Source organism: Fusarium fujikuroi, chromosome FFUJ_chr01 (assembly GCF_900079805.1).
Source record: "Fusarium fujikuroi IMI 58289 draft genome, chromosome FFUJ_chr01".
NCBI classification, from domain to species: domain Eukaryota; kingdom Fungi; phylum Ascomycota; class Sordariomycetes; order Hypocreales; family Nectriaceae; genus Fusarium; species Fusarium fujikuroi.
Window position 1 is genome coordinate 398341 of NC_036622.1, and position 16257 is coordinate 414597.

The 16257-nt window shown below is 50.8% G+C and overlaps 6 protein-coding genes; 4 read left to right on the top strand and 2 right to left on the bottom strand.

Moving 5' to 3' along the window:
- Positions 1–617: 617 nt before the first annotated feature.
- On the bottom strand, positions 618–2257 carry FFUJ_01940 (uncharacterized protein; the record flags this gene model as incomplete). XM_023573118.1 has 6 exons in its annotated part: positions 618–1007; positions 1094–1281; positions 1343–1466; positions 1522–1533; positions 1609–1619; positions 2158–2257. 6 exons carry the CDS (start codon positions 2255–2257, stop codon positions 618–620), a joined length of 825 nt encoding a protein of 274 aa, XP_023423713.1.
- Positions 2258–3287: 1030 nt separating this feature from the next.
- FFUJ_01939 (uncharacterized protein) lies at positions 3288–5173 on the top strand (the record flags this gene model as incomplete). XM_023573129.1 has 3 exons in its annotated part: positions 3288–3943; positions 3995–4275; positions 4323–5173. The coding sequence occupies 3 exons, from the start codon at positions 3288–3290 to the stop codon at positions 5171–5173; spliced, it is 1788 nt and encodes a 595-aa protein (XP_023423657.1).
- Positions 5174–6252: 1079 nt separating this feature from the next.
- Positions 6253–7638, bottom strand: FFUJ_01938 (uncharacterized protein; the record flags this gene model as incomplete). The annotated part of the gene is made up of 1 exon (XM_023573140.1): positions 6253–7638. The coding sequence occupies one exon, from the start codon at positions 7636–7638 to the stop codon at positions 6253–6255; it is 1386 nt and encodes a 461-aa protein (XP_023423658.1).
- A 166-nt stretch (positions 7639–7804) lies between these two features.
- On the top strand, positions 7805–8860 carry FFUJ_01937 (related to inositol phosphatase; the record flags this gene model as incomplete). Its single annotated transcript, XM_023573151.1, has 1 exon — positions 7805–8860. The coding sequence occupies one exon, from the start codon at positions 7805–7807 to the stop codon at positions 8858–8860; it is 1056 nt and encodes a 351-aa protein (XP_023423659.1).
- Positions 8861–10684: 1824 nt separating this feature from the next.
- FFUJ_01936 (uncharacterized protein) lies at positions 10685–11947 on the top strand (the record flags this gene model as incomplete). XM_023573162.1 has 3 exons in its annotated part: positions 10685–10932; positions 10988–11501; positions 11633–11947. The coding sequence occupies 3 exons, from the start codon at positions 10685–10687 to the stop codon at positions 11945–11947; spliced, it is 1077 nt and encodes a 358-aa protein (XP_023423660.1).
- Positions 11948–13484: 1537 nt separating this feature from the next.
- On the top strand, positions 13485–14617 carry FFUJ_01935 (uncharacterized protein; the record flags this gene model as incomplete). XM_023573173.1 has 2 exons in its annotated part: positions 13485–13720; positions 13774–14617. The coding sequence occupies 2 exons, from the start codon at positions 13485–13487 to the stop codon at positions 14615–14617; spliced, it is 1080 nt and encodes a 359-aa protein (XP_023423661.1).
- Positions 14618–16257: the final 1640 nt, after the last annotated feature.

Here is a 16257-nt window from a genome sequence, read left to right on the forward strand (position 1 = left end):
TGCTCGAAGCGCGTCGTGGTATTTCGCGTATTGTAATTTCAACACGAGCGGGGCTTGAGGTCGAAGAAAGGATAGGAAAGAGCAAATATAGATGTAATAGGAAGCAAACTTGAGGATGGAAGCGAGTAGGAGGTGTCTTTGACTGATTTGTGTACGTGTTGTGATGGTCGTGAATGAGCGAGAAGCTCTTGCAGACTTCCACTGCGTGTCCCTCTGTACAGCTTTGCAGGCTCCGGCCTCGGCAGACCCAACTACCACAGCACGCTCGATTCGGTGCTCGGTCCCCTCGCCAGTCCTGCAGCAGGATGTCACCGTCCCCCAAGAATGAGGGCGGGAAGATGGCCTGCACCTACACCGAACGGCGCGCGGCCTCCATTACATCCATGGAACGTTCGATGCGATGTTCCGTGCCGTCTTCATCCCCGATCAAGCGTTCCCGGAAAGGGCCTATTGGGTTTCAAAGTCAGCTCATGAATATGCCTCTCAATGTTATCGACGTACCGCTGGTCACCTCCAAATGAGGGCAGGTCACCTCAATATGAGGGAAGAGTGTTGGTGTCACTCAGGAAGCTGGCAAAGAGGCTTATGTCTCATTGGCCTCCTCTTCATCGGACCATCTACACAGGCAACCCCAGTACGCTGTCACGCCGGAGCGGGCAGGATGGCCCTGGGCCTGCATACCCATGGTGAGATGGGCCTGGGTATATCTGCATAGGCTCATTGAACTGTAGATGAGGATGCTGAGGTATGTCCATATAGGTAAAGCCGCCAGGAGCTGCGATGGGAGCCATGGCTGGGGGCAGCATCGGCATATAACCCATAGGCGGCATGGGTGGAGGGTATTGGGGGACTATGTGGGTGTAAGGCATGGCCGGTTGATATACATGCTGCTGAGCAGCAACGACAAGCTGGTCCTCGGGGACTTGCTGAGAGGCGACAACGACCTGTCCTTTAGGGGCTCGCTCAGTGGTATCAGGCGTGGGGTTGGGAGCGCGCCCTGGTAGGGCCTGTTGAGGTGTCAAGTCAGCTTCCACAAACATGCCTCTCAGCTTTTTCGACTTACCGCTTTTCACCATCACCCAGCCGAATGTACTAGCCCTGAAAATGGATGGTGCTCAAGCGTCTCACCAATACCTCGTGCCAACGGTCGAAATACATCGTCCATAGGCATGAAGTTGCCAGTGAGCACTGGCTGTGCCTGGTACATTTGGTTTTCCATGACCTGAGCGGCTGATTGTTCATCGGAACCGCCCTTCTTGGCCTTGGGGGCTCGCTTCCGACCTGAATCGAGGGCATGTCAGTATACTTGATCATTGCGATCAGAGGTAGAGCATAGGCTTACCAGGAGTCGCCTTCTTGACGGGGGTTGAAGGAGTGCTTCCATCGTTTGACTGAGCCTTGAAGGCTTCGATTTTCTTGTTGAAGAAAGTCCATTGGTTCATCCGAGCAGCGCGCCTTGTTAGGGCCTGTTGGAGTCATAAGGTTAGCTCATGCAAACATGCCTCAGTGTTTGTCACATACCGCTTTCACCTCCTGAAGAGGGACGGATACCAGCGTCAACATCCTTCAACAGGTTGCCCAGAGACATGTCTCATCCAAGTAGCGTACCTTGTTAAGGCCTGTATGGTGTCAAGTTAGCTCTTATGAACATGCCTCTAAGTGTTCACGACGTGCCGCTGTCACCTCATTACGAGGGAAGGATGCTCGATTCACCCATAAACGGGGACGGTACCTGACCCGTGAGAGGGCGGCAAATTGATGCGGGACGGAAAATCTGGTACCAACTGCAGCATCCGATGAAGCCCAGGGTGTTGCTATTCGGCTGTTGATGCTTCACCCCCAGAGCGGGGGAAGAGGATCACCCCTGGTGTGGGGGAGGAGGTGGAGGGGAGGTAGAGAGTTGGTGAATCAGTGGCAACGCGTTGAATCGAGAACACGAAGGTTGTTGTGCTTATCGAATGCAGGGGGAAATACGGCAGGTGAATAGGAGAATGGAAGGGCATGAGGGGAGGAGCGAGATCCGCTTGAGAGGCGGTCTCTGTCACCCTCAGGTGTGGGCCATAATTCGGAGGCGGCACTCAACGTCACACCCATTTGAATTGGGGCATGAGCTGTGATAGCCTTCGGGGGCTGGAAAAATGGTTGACGCCGACTTACTCGGCTCCAAAGTAGTCTGGATTCTGAAGAGTTGCGGAATAGTGAAGAGACCATTGGTTGTTGGAGAGTGAGGATCGGGATCCGCCTGAGAAGCGGTCATTGTCACCCTCCGACGTGAGTTACACTCTGCAGTTAACACTCAGCATCACCCAGTTTTGAATGGGGGACAGGAGAGCACCCGATGCTGAAGAGTCGATGGTCGGATCCGCCTCAGAGACGGTCCGCATCACCCTCCAACGAGGGTCTCATCCCGCAGCTGACACTCAGCAATATCACCAAAGTCCGAAGACCCGGGATGCCAACATCTGTCGAATGCCAGTGTCAAGTCTCACGAAGATGTTTGAGAGGCGTCACTCACGCGTCAAACCTCTGCTGGGTCCGGTGCGCTCTCGACGTCCCTTGAGAATCCAAGGGAGGAAATAATTCTTACGCCAGATCGTGCTGCATGAGGGGTCAGCGTTGGTGATTTTGTTCTAAAGGGTCATACTAACTTGTGAGTGAGGACCGACCAAGGCACTGATGGACTTGGGCGAGGCACTCCGTTTTGATTAGGAGCCACAGTCACTTGTAACAGTGAGCGTTGGCCGACCAAAGGCAGAGTGAACCTGAGAGAGCGGTGCCCATGGTACGCAAGGGACTGGACGATGAAAAGCCAGCTCAACTACGGATGCCATCCAAGAGATGAGGGATATTCTTGGAGAAAGCATACCTTTTTGATTGATAGTTAAAGCTTATGACATCTCAAGGAGATATATCAAGCCAACACAGTGGAAAGGACTTGTGCGTTTGGGGAGTGCAGTGCGCAGTGTCAAGAAATATTTGTTTGGGGTGAAGGAGGTAATGAATATTTGGTAGAGGGAGAAGAGATGAGAAATATTTTTGTGTGGGAAAAATATTGGGAGCTTTTGTTGTGAGCAAGAAGGCCAGGAGGTGACAGTGCCAGAGGAGGTGGATCATGTGACCTGTGCAATGCAGAAGTCCCTAAGTCCCTAAGTCCCCTACAGGAGGGGAACTTGCTCTGGCAGGACTCATTTCTCAACTTCTGAAAACTCGTCCGCTCTCAATTCTTTTTCTACCACTGAATAATCCTGATCGATCTACACGCATAAACGCGTTAAAGACTTGCCGCAATGGACGAAAATGACAAGTCCTTGCGCGCTGCATCCAGGAAGGAGGAGCTTGATGCTCTCTTCGAGAGCCTTTCACCCTTCGACATCCTTTACCTGAGAAAGAAGATTTCCGAGACAACGATCACTCTTGCAGGCCTAGAGAAGCTACCACCTGAGATGGTCTGTGAGATATTGAAGTACTTCGACTTTGAAGATTACCGCGCTTGCCTTGCGGTAAGCAAGAGTTGGAAGACTAAGTTCGGTCAGAAAGAAACAATGGCTCAAGCCTTAAACACATTCTTCCCTGGCCTTATCCTTATGAACCCCAATGACCACCCTCAAAAGCTCTTCTCGATGGAACTAGCTAAGCACCTCAAGTGGAGGTACCCTCACGACAGTCGAACCTGGACACCTTGGGACTTGTCAACCACCAATTTCTTTTCCCGCCAGACTGCCGCAGTCCACTCCCAGGGCGTTCCTTGGGCTTTTCTCTACAATAAGGGAAAGCTGGTGTGGCAGCTGTCGACCCATATCATCATAGTCGATGATATCAGAAAAGCAAATCGAGAGAGGTTCGCCCCTCTTGCTAGTGCCATGAGAGGCGCGCGATTCCAAGCGGCCGCAATCAGCGACGACTTCCTGATCCTTCTCGAGCTCCTGCCAGGTTTGAACAAAATGTAAGTGCTTTAGCATTTCTGTTGAGAGTGACCCCAGACTAACATCTCTAGCCATGTTGCCAAGATGGATACCAGGGGGGCCTGGGCTGAGCTCACCCTTCCCGCTGGTCTCGACCACGCATATGTAGATCTGAAAAAGATGTTCTTTGTCACCACAAATGGAAAAATCTTTAGCTACAGCTGGCGTGAGTCTCTACAAGAAGTAGACCTGTCCGGAATTGGACACCCCTTTGGGCCACAGCCAGGCTGTTATGGCTTGGCGCAAGTGTTACCACATCCTCAACATGATGATGTTTTCTTCGCTGTCTGGGCACTCTCCCACCCCGCTCGTGGTAAGTTAAACGATCACAAGTTTCTGGACATCTACTGACGCTAGTAGCCCTGAACCTCTGTACCCTGAAGGTGGTCAAGTTCAAAGACGGAAAGATTGTCGCCATCAAGACCAAGGCAATCCCAAACCCGTTGCAGAACCCCCAGGAGGGGTGCAGCGATCTCACTCAACTTGCGATAACATTCTCCGCCCGCAAGTCAGACGACCACGGCACCTACACCCTAGCCACCTACCGCTTCCAGGGCGTCGAGAAGAGGAAGCTCGAGCTCTGCGACTGCTGTGAGCCCAAGACTTTGAAGGGCGATTGGAACGTCATCACCTTCAACCTCTTCACCGAGGCCTTTGCCGACTACGAATTTCTCTCCGCAGACTCGGAGCTCCGGTACAACGGCGATCCCACGGCCATGCGAGGCCAAAGGAACGTGGCCAGGTTAACGGACACCCACTTCTGGAAGGGTGATCTAGTCCTTGCGTCATCAATCACCTACGATGAATTGGGACCTCACGAGTACGCTGAGTACTACACAGAGACTCATATGGAGACTCTCCGACCCTTGGGCAGACCAGCAGCGCCGGTACCCCAATGGAGACCCATGAGACACGCCGACCCTGGGCAGGTACTGCGTACAAAGGTGTTCCAGGACGACGACTTTGTTATTGTACCGAGCCTAGGCGGGCTAGCGCTGTATAAGCCAGAGAAACAGGCCCCAAACCCGGGGACCTTGTTTGATCACACCCTACCATTCCAGGATATGGGGCAAGAAAACCTGCCGCTCAAGTTCCAATTCTGGCAGAATGCCAGATTTATTGAGCTCAAGCATGAGAACGATCCGGAGGAAGGGGACGATGAAGATGGGAGTGATGAAGATGGGGATGTTGGCGGGGATGACGGGAATTGAGGAGAGCACATGGCAGCGGCGGGCTGCCCCGATCAACCACCACCGCATGGTATCGGGTGCAGGCCTGTCTCAAGAGGAGCAGGAGTTCCTCGAGAACCATCGCATGGAGGACTTGCTCAAGCCGGAGGATATTCAACCCAGGCCTTTACCAATTCCGACCTTGGCAGTCCCTACTACCAAATTAGATGGGGTCACTCCGGTTCAGTCGCCTGAAAAGTAGCGGCCCAGTCATTCTTTTCCTTAAACACCAACCTTCTCTGCCACAGTTTACATCCCGACAACTTCATCCTCCAACACAACTGTCATCACAGATCAACGCATCTCAAACCGTTTCGACGAGGCGTATCTCATGACACCTCAAACGTGCTCCCCCGCACCTAGCAGTGCATCAACAAGATCGCCCTTCCAGCCCTCATATCCAACAACCAGGTTAGATGAGGTCGTCAATTGTCGCCACATGGTGTTGACTGTAGGCGTGTCTCAGGAGGAGCAAGAGTTTATTAAACACCATCGCATGGAGGACTTGCTGAGGTCGGAGACCAGACCGCAGCCAATTCCAAGGCTATCGGTCAATGGATACTGATCAGACGAGGTCACTCCAGTTCAGTCTCCAGAGAAGGGCCCTGTGCCGAGTCTGGTAACACAGTTCGTTTCGCTCCTTCACCAAGCACCTTGCCATCTCACGCTAGGTCGTGTTTCGGAGGTTTCTCCATTTTCTTTGCGTTCACTGGCAGAGGCTAGATCCTCTTTTTGTTATTATTGTTGCTGAGCGTTTTGTTGATTAAGTTGGCGATCGGTCAAAAGGATTATCTTGCTATTGCCCTCAGAGCTTTGAGTGGACTCCCGATCCAAGGGACTATCAAAGATCGTGAGGAAGAGGACGGCGATCCTGGCGTTACGGAAAGGGATGATGAACAATACCCCTAGATATTTGCCGTTGGTGTTTAATAACGTATGGCATTTGCATTGAGACTTTATTCCACTGTTTCTTCAATCGTGAGATGTTGAGTGACAGGTAAACATGGTGACACCGGAACGAGATAGCGCAAGAAAGTTACGGAGTCAATTCATCTACGTTTCTAACGTCGACCCTGTGTAGCCGCAGTAACTTGCACCCACCAATCATTAATCCCCTCAACATCACACCAGTCCATCTCAATAGGATTCTCAAACCACCACCGTCCATTTTTGCGATCGCTCTCATACTTCTTCAAACTGCCCCCATCAAAACGATGGTTCTTTACACCCACAAGCAACACCGCACTTCCAACACGAGGCGTGAAAGCTTCTGGATCTAGAAAGACCGTGAGATGTACTTGCTTCGACGTAGACGGGTCTGCGAGACGTGCAATTCGCTGTCGATATGGCGGAAGACTCGAGGGCTCAACTGCGGAGAGGTGGGAGACTATGGCGAGGACGTTGCAGGACCAGTTCTGGGCGTAGGGCAGATGTGGGATCTGGCGGAGGGTGGTGAGCTTGAGAGGGGTTTGGGGATCGTGCCAGTCGCGTGGGAGGGCAATGGCTTGGTGAGATGTTGGTGTGTCTTGGGTTATCGCAGTTCGTTGTGGAGTTTGTGGTCTTCTGGATACCTCAGTCTTTTGTGGTGTATTCGGTTTCTGCAATGCCTGCACCTTTTGTGGTGTTTGTGGCTTCAGTGACTGTTCTGCTTTCTGAGGTGTCTTCGGTTTCTGCAGTGTCTCTGTCTTTTGCGGTGTACGTGGCTTCTGCCAAAGTGTTCCCTTGGTTGGTGTCTGCGGCTTCGGAAGTGCCGCCGTCTTTCGTGGAGACTCAATCTTTCGAAGTGGAGGTGGCTTCTGGGCGGTCTGGGGTCTGTTGGCATCCATGAGTCTCTCAAAGGCTTCGAAAGCTTCTTCGGCTGCTGCTTCGTCAACATCATCAAACTCCATGTAATCCTCAAAGACTGGTTTGGAAGGTCCCTTTGGAAGTTCGGGCTGATCGGGAGCCAGCCTGACCTCTGGCTCAGGTTCTGGTGCTGGTTTGGACTGAGGCACAGACTTTGCTTGAAGTGCTGGTGCCGGAATCTGTTCAGGCAGAGGTTCATCCTTCTTCTGGAGTGCTCGATATGCTTCATTCCAACCGATTGTGATGAGATCCTTCACCAACAGCATCACCATGCTCTCCTCACCAATGTCCTTCCACTTGACATCGAACTTCTCACAGCGAACATAAGCCCCCAAAGAGATGTCCCCCGTTGTGACGAAGCGGTGCATATCAGGCGCCAATATCGCCTGAATACAGACCTCACCATCGCCAAGAATAAATCGGATGACTTGCCATCGTCCTGATCTTGAGACCGAGATGCGATCAACGCCCTCGACAAGAAAGATGCTTCCGGGGATACAATACTTGGTGCGCAGAATCTCACTGACAAGAGGTTTGAGTTCAAACGGTTCGCCTAGAAAAGTGTTGGCGGCGGAGTCGAGCTTCAGCGATCTTTCAGGCATGTGTGATGATCCATCTGTTGTTGGTGTTGATGAAGATGAGATGAGATGAGTAAGTGCTGAGCTAGCTTACAAGCGTGAATGAGGTCAGTATGCAGTTATCCACTATTTACTCAAAGCGGGGTTTGTTTGTTCACAGAACACTCATCATCCCTCAACACAACTCGAAATGAACAGTCCGTACGCAAAAGAACTCACCGTCGCTATTGGCGCTTTGCAAAAAGCTGCAAAATTGAGCCAATCGATTGTTTGTGACAAGGACAAAGGCGCAATTGAGAAGGATGACTTGAGTCCTGTCACAGTAGCCGATTTTGCGGTCCAGGCGCTCCTCACAGCGACGATCAAGAATGCGTTTCCGGAGGACAAAGTTGTTGGGGAGGAAGATGCTTCGGACTTGAGGCAGAACCCTGTGTTAATGGAGAGGGTTTGGCAGCTCTTGGAGGGACTTGCTGGGGATGAGGATACAGTGTCTCTGTGCAAGTTGCCTGAGAGCAGGGAGCAGATGTGTGATCTTATTGACGAGTGCGGAGCTAGTAGCCCGTCTGCCACTGGGAGAACTTGGGTGTTTGATCCAATTGATGGGACGAAAACCTATCTACTCGGTCAGCTTTATGCTATCAACATGGCTTTGCTTGTGGATGGTGAACAGACTGTTGGGATTGTTGGTGCGCCAAATTTGTCAATTGATGCAAAGGCACCTCTCAAGAATGAATACATTGATCGCACTGGTGAAGGATGTATATTCTTCGCTGTCAAAGGCCACGGCGCTTACATTCGCCCCCTGCGAACCGATCGACCGAGGCGACTCCCTCTTTACAACTCCAACGACATCAGCCTTGTCACCAGCTCAACAGTTGACTCCGCCCTCTCCGGCATTCACGAAATCGTCGCCTCGCGTCTCAACACTGCTTATCCAGGAAACGACCTCCTGCCTTGGGTCCTTCGCTGGGCGGTTCTCGCGATGGGTCTCGGTAACACGACAGTCTGGGTCTACAAGCGTCGAGATCGATACGCTAAAGCTTGGGACCATGCGGGTGCCATGTTGTTGTTCGAAGAGACTGGTGGCAAAATTACGGATGTCCATGGGAAGAAGATTGACTTGACGGCTGGGAGGAAGATGAGTGCGAACTTTGGGTTTGTTGGAGCAAGGGAGGACCATGGAAGGGTTATGGAGATTGTGAGGGAGGTGTTGATCGACCAGGGAAAGGAAGAGTTCTTGACGTGATCAAGGGCTGAGGGCTGATTGTGATGCTCTTTTGAAGAGGTGGAAAGTGTATTTCGCGGAGATGCTTTGCAACAGGTGTTGTCTTGATCCTGTGGAAGTTAGGTATCGTCAAAGGCCATGTATACTCGAACGCACCATGAGATTGACAGCTCAATTGAATGGCTGATATAAACATGGTTCTCGATCCAAACGCGTACCTGTCAAGAAAACCCCTGGGCTGTATCACCGCGGGCGGCGCTGGAGTGTCGGGTGCGTGATGTTTCCGTATAAAGTTTGACCTCGAAGTCTTCTTAAGCAAACAGAACACGACACAGATCAGTGGCGGTTTTGGTTGAAGGCGCAAGGCTGGTCAACGAGATAACTATGTATGTAAATTAAACCATCAACTTCATGGGCATGTATTGAAGCTTCGTGTGATCTATTAGAGAAAGTAAACAAGTAAAACGAATCATAGTATATACCGAGTTATATCGTTGATGATTTGCTTCCCCAAACTTTACACACTGCAGTGGTTGAGGCGCTTAGTTTGTAGCTGTAGGCCTTGGGTAGCTGCGCAGAAGACGTAGACGAGCCTGCTGTCAGACAATAAACTCAAATTGCGGTCAAAGGTATTTGTATCAGTGAAAGAATGCACAATCGGCCAGTGTTGGCTGCGAGGGAGCACGCAACAGGTCATACTGTTGCCCCTGAATCAGCTATTGCTTTGCGCTTCCGATTCCTTCTTGAAAACAAAGGGTCGCGCCCTGAGTCGGGCCCGTCCCCACGGGCAGCATCTTCGCTGCGTTGTGCCTGAAGGATGAGCTGATTGGTGCGGCGAGTCGGCGCACATATTCAGGTCGAATTATCCGGCAGCTGTGACGATAAGGTCTATGAATTAAAATTCAGGTATGATTGGTGGGTTTGACTTGACGTTGTCTGTGGGGATTCGATCTTGGAAAGGGAAACGGTGGGGGAGAGACAAGAGTCTGGCTTCGGAGTTGGAGCAGGAATTCGAGTTTGTGGCTTGTTCTTGGGACATGGAAATAAAATCTGGAGTTGGAGTGTAAAAGGTTAGCGTTTGTAACTTCTCGGGATAGAATGGGGTTGATGCTCACCTCGAGATGCCTTTGAGACTGCCCTTTGATCAACAATGTGAACACTCGAAGCTGGGTACCGGAACACCCGCTTTTCAGTTACCTCACAATCACTCTAAGTCTGTTCTTCGAATCAGTCTGCATTCCACTTTACTAACTTGTTCATAGGGAACTATTGAGGTGAACGGGACGTATCAATTGGTGCTCAATGTTTGATAACTTACAGTAACCCCTTTCTTGTTGACTACCTAACCTAGGTAGCTTGCTCAGCGCAGATGTTCACTGCCGTTCCAAGCGGTACTGTAAGCGAGCATTATGGAAGTGAATGCTCCGTGAAGAATACTGAGCCAGCACTGACAAGCAGTCGTCAGTCCTTCCCGCTGGTCTCCTACTGGCGCTGCCGCCGCTCGGGAGCGGGTCAAATACTTGTAGAAATCCAACCCTCCCCTCGTTTCTCCTTCTTCCACAAGACTTGCATAAACCTCATGGTCGCAAAGTAAACAAAAAAGTCTTTCCAAATCGCTCAGTTCTTTTCCTCATACGAATACGCTTCTAAATTATATGCCCATCACAAGCAAGTAAGTAAACTACTTTCTTTGTTCTTGTCATTCAGATCCCAGACTCTCTCGTATCTCAGCAAGAACGACAATATGCTCGACCTAGAGTACTGGTTTCACGATCTATTCCCTCCAGAAGTCGCTTATTTGCGAGTAACATCCACTGACCTATCCGTAGCTCTCTCCTACCCATCATGTCTTCGCCATCTTTCTCGAGCCTACCAAAAGAGGTTCACCTGGAGATCGGAAACTTTTTGAGACCCTCTGAGATGGCAGGGATTATCGTCGCATCAAAATCCATGCGTAAAGGCTACGCAGCGTCATTCTTTCATGACGTGTCTTTCAGGGGAACTCAGGGAGATCTTGTGGGGGAATTGGCTGCATTTCTCGTCGCAAACAAGACCCAGGCAACAACTAGGGACGTCGTTGTCCCCGCCATCAAGTAACCTTAGACTATCTCGCCCAGCGTCGCGAACCTTTATTAACATAAGACTCAGGTATATAACCATCGAGATTGAGCCCGATGTTCCCTCCCCTGTTCTGGAAATCGGGTTGATACTCCCACGGCTTATCTCCAGCTGCTTTCGGGTTATGAAAAACCTTCAGGGGATCCAGCTCGACTTCTGGTGGCTTACAGACTTCCAGAAAGATGAGTTGTGCGATAGGTGCGCGGGCCTGCCTGTATGGAATAGTCTCCGGTCAATCAACATGGAGAACGAAGCCGACCCAGAGCTTCTGGCTATCCTGGTTAGCAAGACTCGTCCGGAGTCATTCACCGGACTGCAGTTCGGGGGCCAGACCGAATTGCAGGCCGCCAGGCAGTGCTCACCTTTCCTCCAACGATTGGTGGTACCATTCAAACTCCCCGCTTCGACAGATGTTGTTGGCCACTCGAGGTTTGCCTCCAACAGAACCAGCCTATTGACGCAATTTGGCCGGTTGGAATGGTTGGTTCTGACGCCAACCCATGTCAAACCACTGTCAATCGACACGATCCGCGAGGATCCCAAGGTATATTTACTTCTCGTCTGCTTTTGTCTAAGTTGGTCTAAACATAGACTAAACTGGTCTATATTATGTCTAATGCTCAACTGAACCATTATGCCACTTATTGATTAAGAACTTTACTAACATTCTCGCAGGTGCTCTTAAATGTACTCGTGAAGGAGCTCTCCAAGTTGCCTTACCTCAAGCGGCTGGGGCTGACGTTCCCGAGTCTAATCCTCGCGGAACATCAACCCGGGGTCCCGGGGACTGGTGTGGGTTTGCCCGCTGTCGAACACTATGTTCGGCAGTGGAACGAGCAGATCTTCGCCAGGATCCCTGCCCTACAGCAGGTGGCCTTCATTCATGAAGACATTGTGTTGAGGGCAGTAAGGGAGGCGGATGCCACCATTCGTTTCTCAATCGAGAGCGATTTGGATCGGCATGCGTTTCCCTTTGGGACTCTATACTGAGCTCGCTCAGGCCAGCCGTTGGTGACAAGAGCAAGGCCCTGCCAGTGAGTCTTGATGATGCTTCCACGTTGAGAGTAGTCGCTAACGTATTTGAGTAGACATCAGATCGAAAGGTCTTTTTTCTTTCCTTCGCCTCTTGCCGCCACCGAGATAACGCTTGCGGAAATAACACCGCGAAGTAGATCGAGGCTTCCGTACACTCAACTGTCACGGCGCTCCTCTCCTCGGAGAGTGGAAGGAGCTCCTTTCAAAAGCCAGTGACTTCCCTTCCACTACCTCTCTTACCTCAACCTGCCTACCAAGACTTAAAATCCTGATCTTCGAAAGATTCACTCCCATCATCCTCGCTCACTTCACAGAGTATTGAACTCTTGTCTTCGCACCTACCTCCCTCATTGAGCAAGCCTTAGATGTTTTGAAATGCAGAATCGTTCATTATTCAGAACGAAGAGTCCAAGCGACGGCGGAAGTGGCAAAAGCGTTGACGCCCTCATCGGCCACCAATCGTCAACCCCCCGTTCTCTGTTGCCCTGTGAGCATATATGGAGCATGGAGTTGCGGAGTATCTGTTTGTCTTTTTATTTGAGAACTCGATTTCTGTCTGTGGGTGATCAGCAGAAACAGCACCTTTCTGTAGAGTTGCACAGAGAGAGAGAGAGAGAAAGATGCCACAATAATACACAACATCAGGTACGCATAGATTCACACAAGTAATATCACTACTGTCACTTTGAGAATGTTCCGTATCCAGGAGAGCATCAACACTGTGCTCGCCTCAGACACTCCACTTTCTCAAGACATCTTCGTGCATGTCAAGATGGTAGTTTCGTAAAATCCAAAGACCATTTCCTTTAATCAGTGCGATAGTTCACCATAGTCCTGCTGTAGTATGTCTAACCAACATACCTTTACACTGATACCTGACTTTCCCAAGAGTCCAGCATACACCAAAACCGTCTTACTGCTTGCAGCCAAAGAGACCAGCTTAATTATGAGTGCTGGCCCGACATATCTCGCTGGAATCTCAAGATTTAGTAACCAGGAGTGCCTCGGCCATGTTGCAATTACTGCCGAATAAAACCCAGGACCTCTAAAGGATCACAATTAGCACGTTCAAGGTACAGTAGGGAGTAACTGTGACAGCCACATCCATTCTTTAGCCTGGTCTGCAGTGCTATGCCCGCCAGTTCCTAGCACTGCTGGGTATTTTCTGTTGTTCTACCTGAAGTGCAGACTACCCACTGTTTTTCTTTTCGAAAATACACACTCAATACTTCCCTTGCATCAACTCACATTTCTCTTCTATCGAGACTCTCATCACGTCCAACACTGCTGAGCCGACCACTTGACGTCTGAACTTGTCAACATCGTTGAATTATTCCGTTACAACTCTAAACACCCGACCAATATTCTCTTCCGTGAAACAACAAACATTTCCTGCCGTCAAGTATACTGAGCACAGATTCTCGGTGTTGCTCTCATCTCCCCACATCACTCTTCACTCCCTTGCCCCTTTCCACTCTTCAGTCAAGCCATCATGCCTTCTCTGGCCTCACTACCCCTAGAGATCCTCGGAGAAATTGGAAGTCACTTGAACCATCGGGACTTAAAGAACAGCTCGCTGATCTGCAAAGCCGTTGAACCGGGGATGCAGATGCAACTTTTTCGGTACATGTCGTTCATTGGGACTAGAACACAAATCACCGAAGTTCTTATGCGATTCCTGGCAAGTGTAAGCCAAACTCGTACCAAGGGTATGAGCAGGTCATGCCGGTAAGGAGTCCAGAAAACATATCTCCTATGACATTTACTGATTCGTTTTGCAGCTACCTTCGGATCGAGGTGCTACCACAGGATACCGACCTCTTCGACGAGTGCAAGGACTTGCTGCCTGCCCTTTTGATCTCGGCAAAGAAACATCTCCCTCGAGCGACAAACCTGTCCCTTGCCCTCGATGGGCTCTCGAGAGGAGAAGTTACCTCACTTAACCGAATGGTGAAGGAGGTGCCAACTTGGGACGCGGTTACTGTCCTCAGATCAGACCTGCGCGCCCCGGTTCTGTCTTTCTTGCTTAGATACGTCCTGGTCAACGTTCGAACCGTTGATGTTGTACCCAGCACGGCCCGACATGAGTTAGCCTCTATCAAGGAGAACTGCCCAGATCTACGCAGACTACGTGTCAACTTCAAGACACCATTTCCCGACTTCCTCAAGCACCTCAGGGGAGGAATCCGGGTCAAGATCAACCAGCTGGACAATCTCGAGCAGCTGGTCGTGCAAGAGAGGGGGCCGGCGGAGAGATGGCCCATCGGCGGGATACACCGACCGGTGGACATCCCTCTCCGGCTGACCCTCATTGCCGACCAGCTGGGAGGGTTATCCAGTCTGAGGCGACTCTCTCTTGAGTTTCACCCCAGGATCATGACCTGGATCCTCCCCACCCGACGCCTCATTCCTGGAGACCGCTTGCGAACAGATCTCGACACGTTTCTGATGAGAGCGATAGTGGCGATGGCGGCGAGACTCACACAGGTGGAGGAGATATGCTTGGTGGAGCGCAGCGCTGAATTCAATGGTGTCAATTTGGTTCACCGTGGTGTTCGCGACTCCAACGGTGGGATGGTCGTCACCATCGAGGCCCCCGGCGATGAGCGTGACTGGTACCGTTGAGTACAAGGCGTGCTCTTTATATTCGTCTTTTTCCCCTCTTCTTTGTTTTTGTTCTTTTGTTAAGAAAGAAAAGACTTACCAAGGTAATGTCTCACCCAGGCAGGGTCTTCGGAAAGGTTTTGTTGTGTTGCGTTGGAGTTCAGGTTTTTACGAGGATGTCAATGCAGAGGTTTAGGCCTACACTTTACTACACGAATGAATAATAATGATGTATGAGTCTGTAATCTTGAGGCCAAAGCCGAAAAGTGAAACATTCTTAAATGCCATTGTGAATATCTTGATAAGGTGGTGTTGATGGCTGCGTAGAAACCGATACCAACATCCGCCAGATATAAAGACACAGACTACACATCCAATTGCGGCATGTTTCCAGAGCTGTTGGATACCTGGAAATCATCACCCGCCCCATGAATGTGATTTGATAGGTGCTTTGGCGACTGGAATGTATGGAGGTAGCAGCGATGTTGCTGAAAGACTAAGGTCGCTGACCTCACAGTGGAAGCCAGCCCCTGAATTCGCGATCCTTCGCGTTGCAGGCGGGCTGAGGTTAGGTCGGTACCTAACAAGACTGCCTCAAGAAACTCTCCCCCGCCTTGATCGATTGTCCGTCCGCCCTCACGGGGCGACTCCCTTCCCTCCTGAACCTCCCCCTCGATCTCGTTTCTCTTCCACTGCAATGCCAGCTTCTCGACCTTTTCCTGGTTCCCAGCTGTGTGCCCTATTCGCGCGCCACTTCGCTCCCACACTTTCATTCAAGCTCCACACACGCATCTGTATCTAAACAGCATCTTTCCTCCAGGATTTCGTGGTATATATGCTCATCACTCGACTGTTTCCACCCAACTCTCGCCTCTCATCCAATGTATGTCTGTCTTACCAATGCCAAAATGGTACGTTTGACCTGCTCTTGCCTGCTCTTGTCTAAAAACAGTCGCTAACCTCGACGGCCGAAATTCAGGGACTCACCGAAAAGTCGTTTAATGGGCGGGAGCTCAAGATCTTCGGTTATCTCTCGCAGTAATCGCCGCTGATTGTGGGTTGAAGTGCGCTCTGCATTTACCCATCCCCTCGTACGCTTCACCTCGTTCTACATGCTGTCCAATCATGCTGACCTTCTTCTAGATTCGGGCCTCTGGTGGAGCGAGACAAAGCTGTGGCCAGCTATTTGGTCGCTGCATCCTGAACTGTCCAAAGAGATGATAGTGGTCAAGTCTGGGATGGAGGTGTCTTCACTTGGATTGACAACAAAGACGAGCCATGATGAAGTACGACTGGCAGGATGAGCACCAGAGGAATTTGGGTTCATAGCGAGGGGCTTGAGCGCTTGACGCGCAAGTGGTCAAATGTGTCGCAGTCGAGAGCGAATCTGAGGATACAAGCGGTCTTGGGTATGAGATAGGATGGATCTCATTGGAAGCGTAGGCAGCGCCGCCAAGGTCCATCCCTTGCAATGCGTGAGATCGTAGTCAACGAGATCAAAGCCTCCGTGGCTGGTCACGTAACGGAGTTCGGGGGAGCTCATCTCTGGCCCCCTTTTTACACAGTCTCATCCCCAAACGAGTTTGACATACGATAGACATCTCTTTGTACTTCTATGTCTCATGCCGTAAATAAACTTATGGTCAGAGCCTGGATGACGT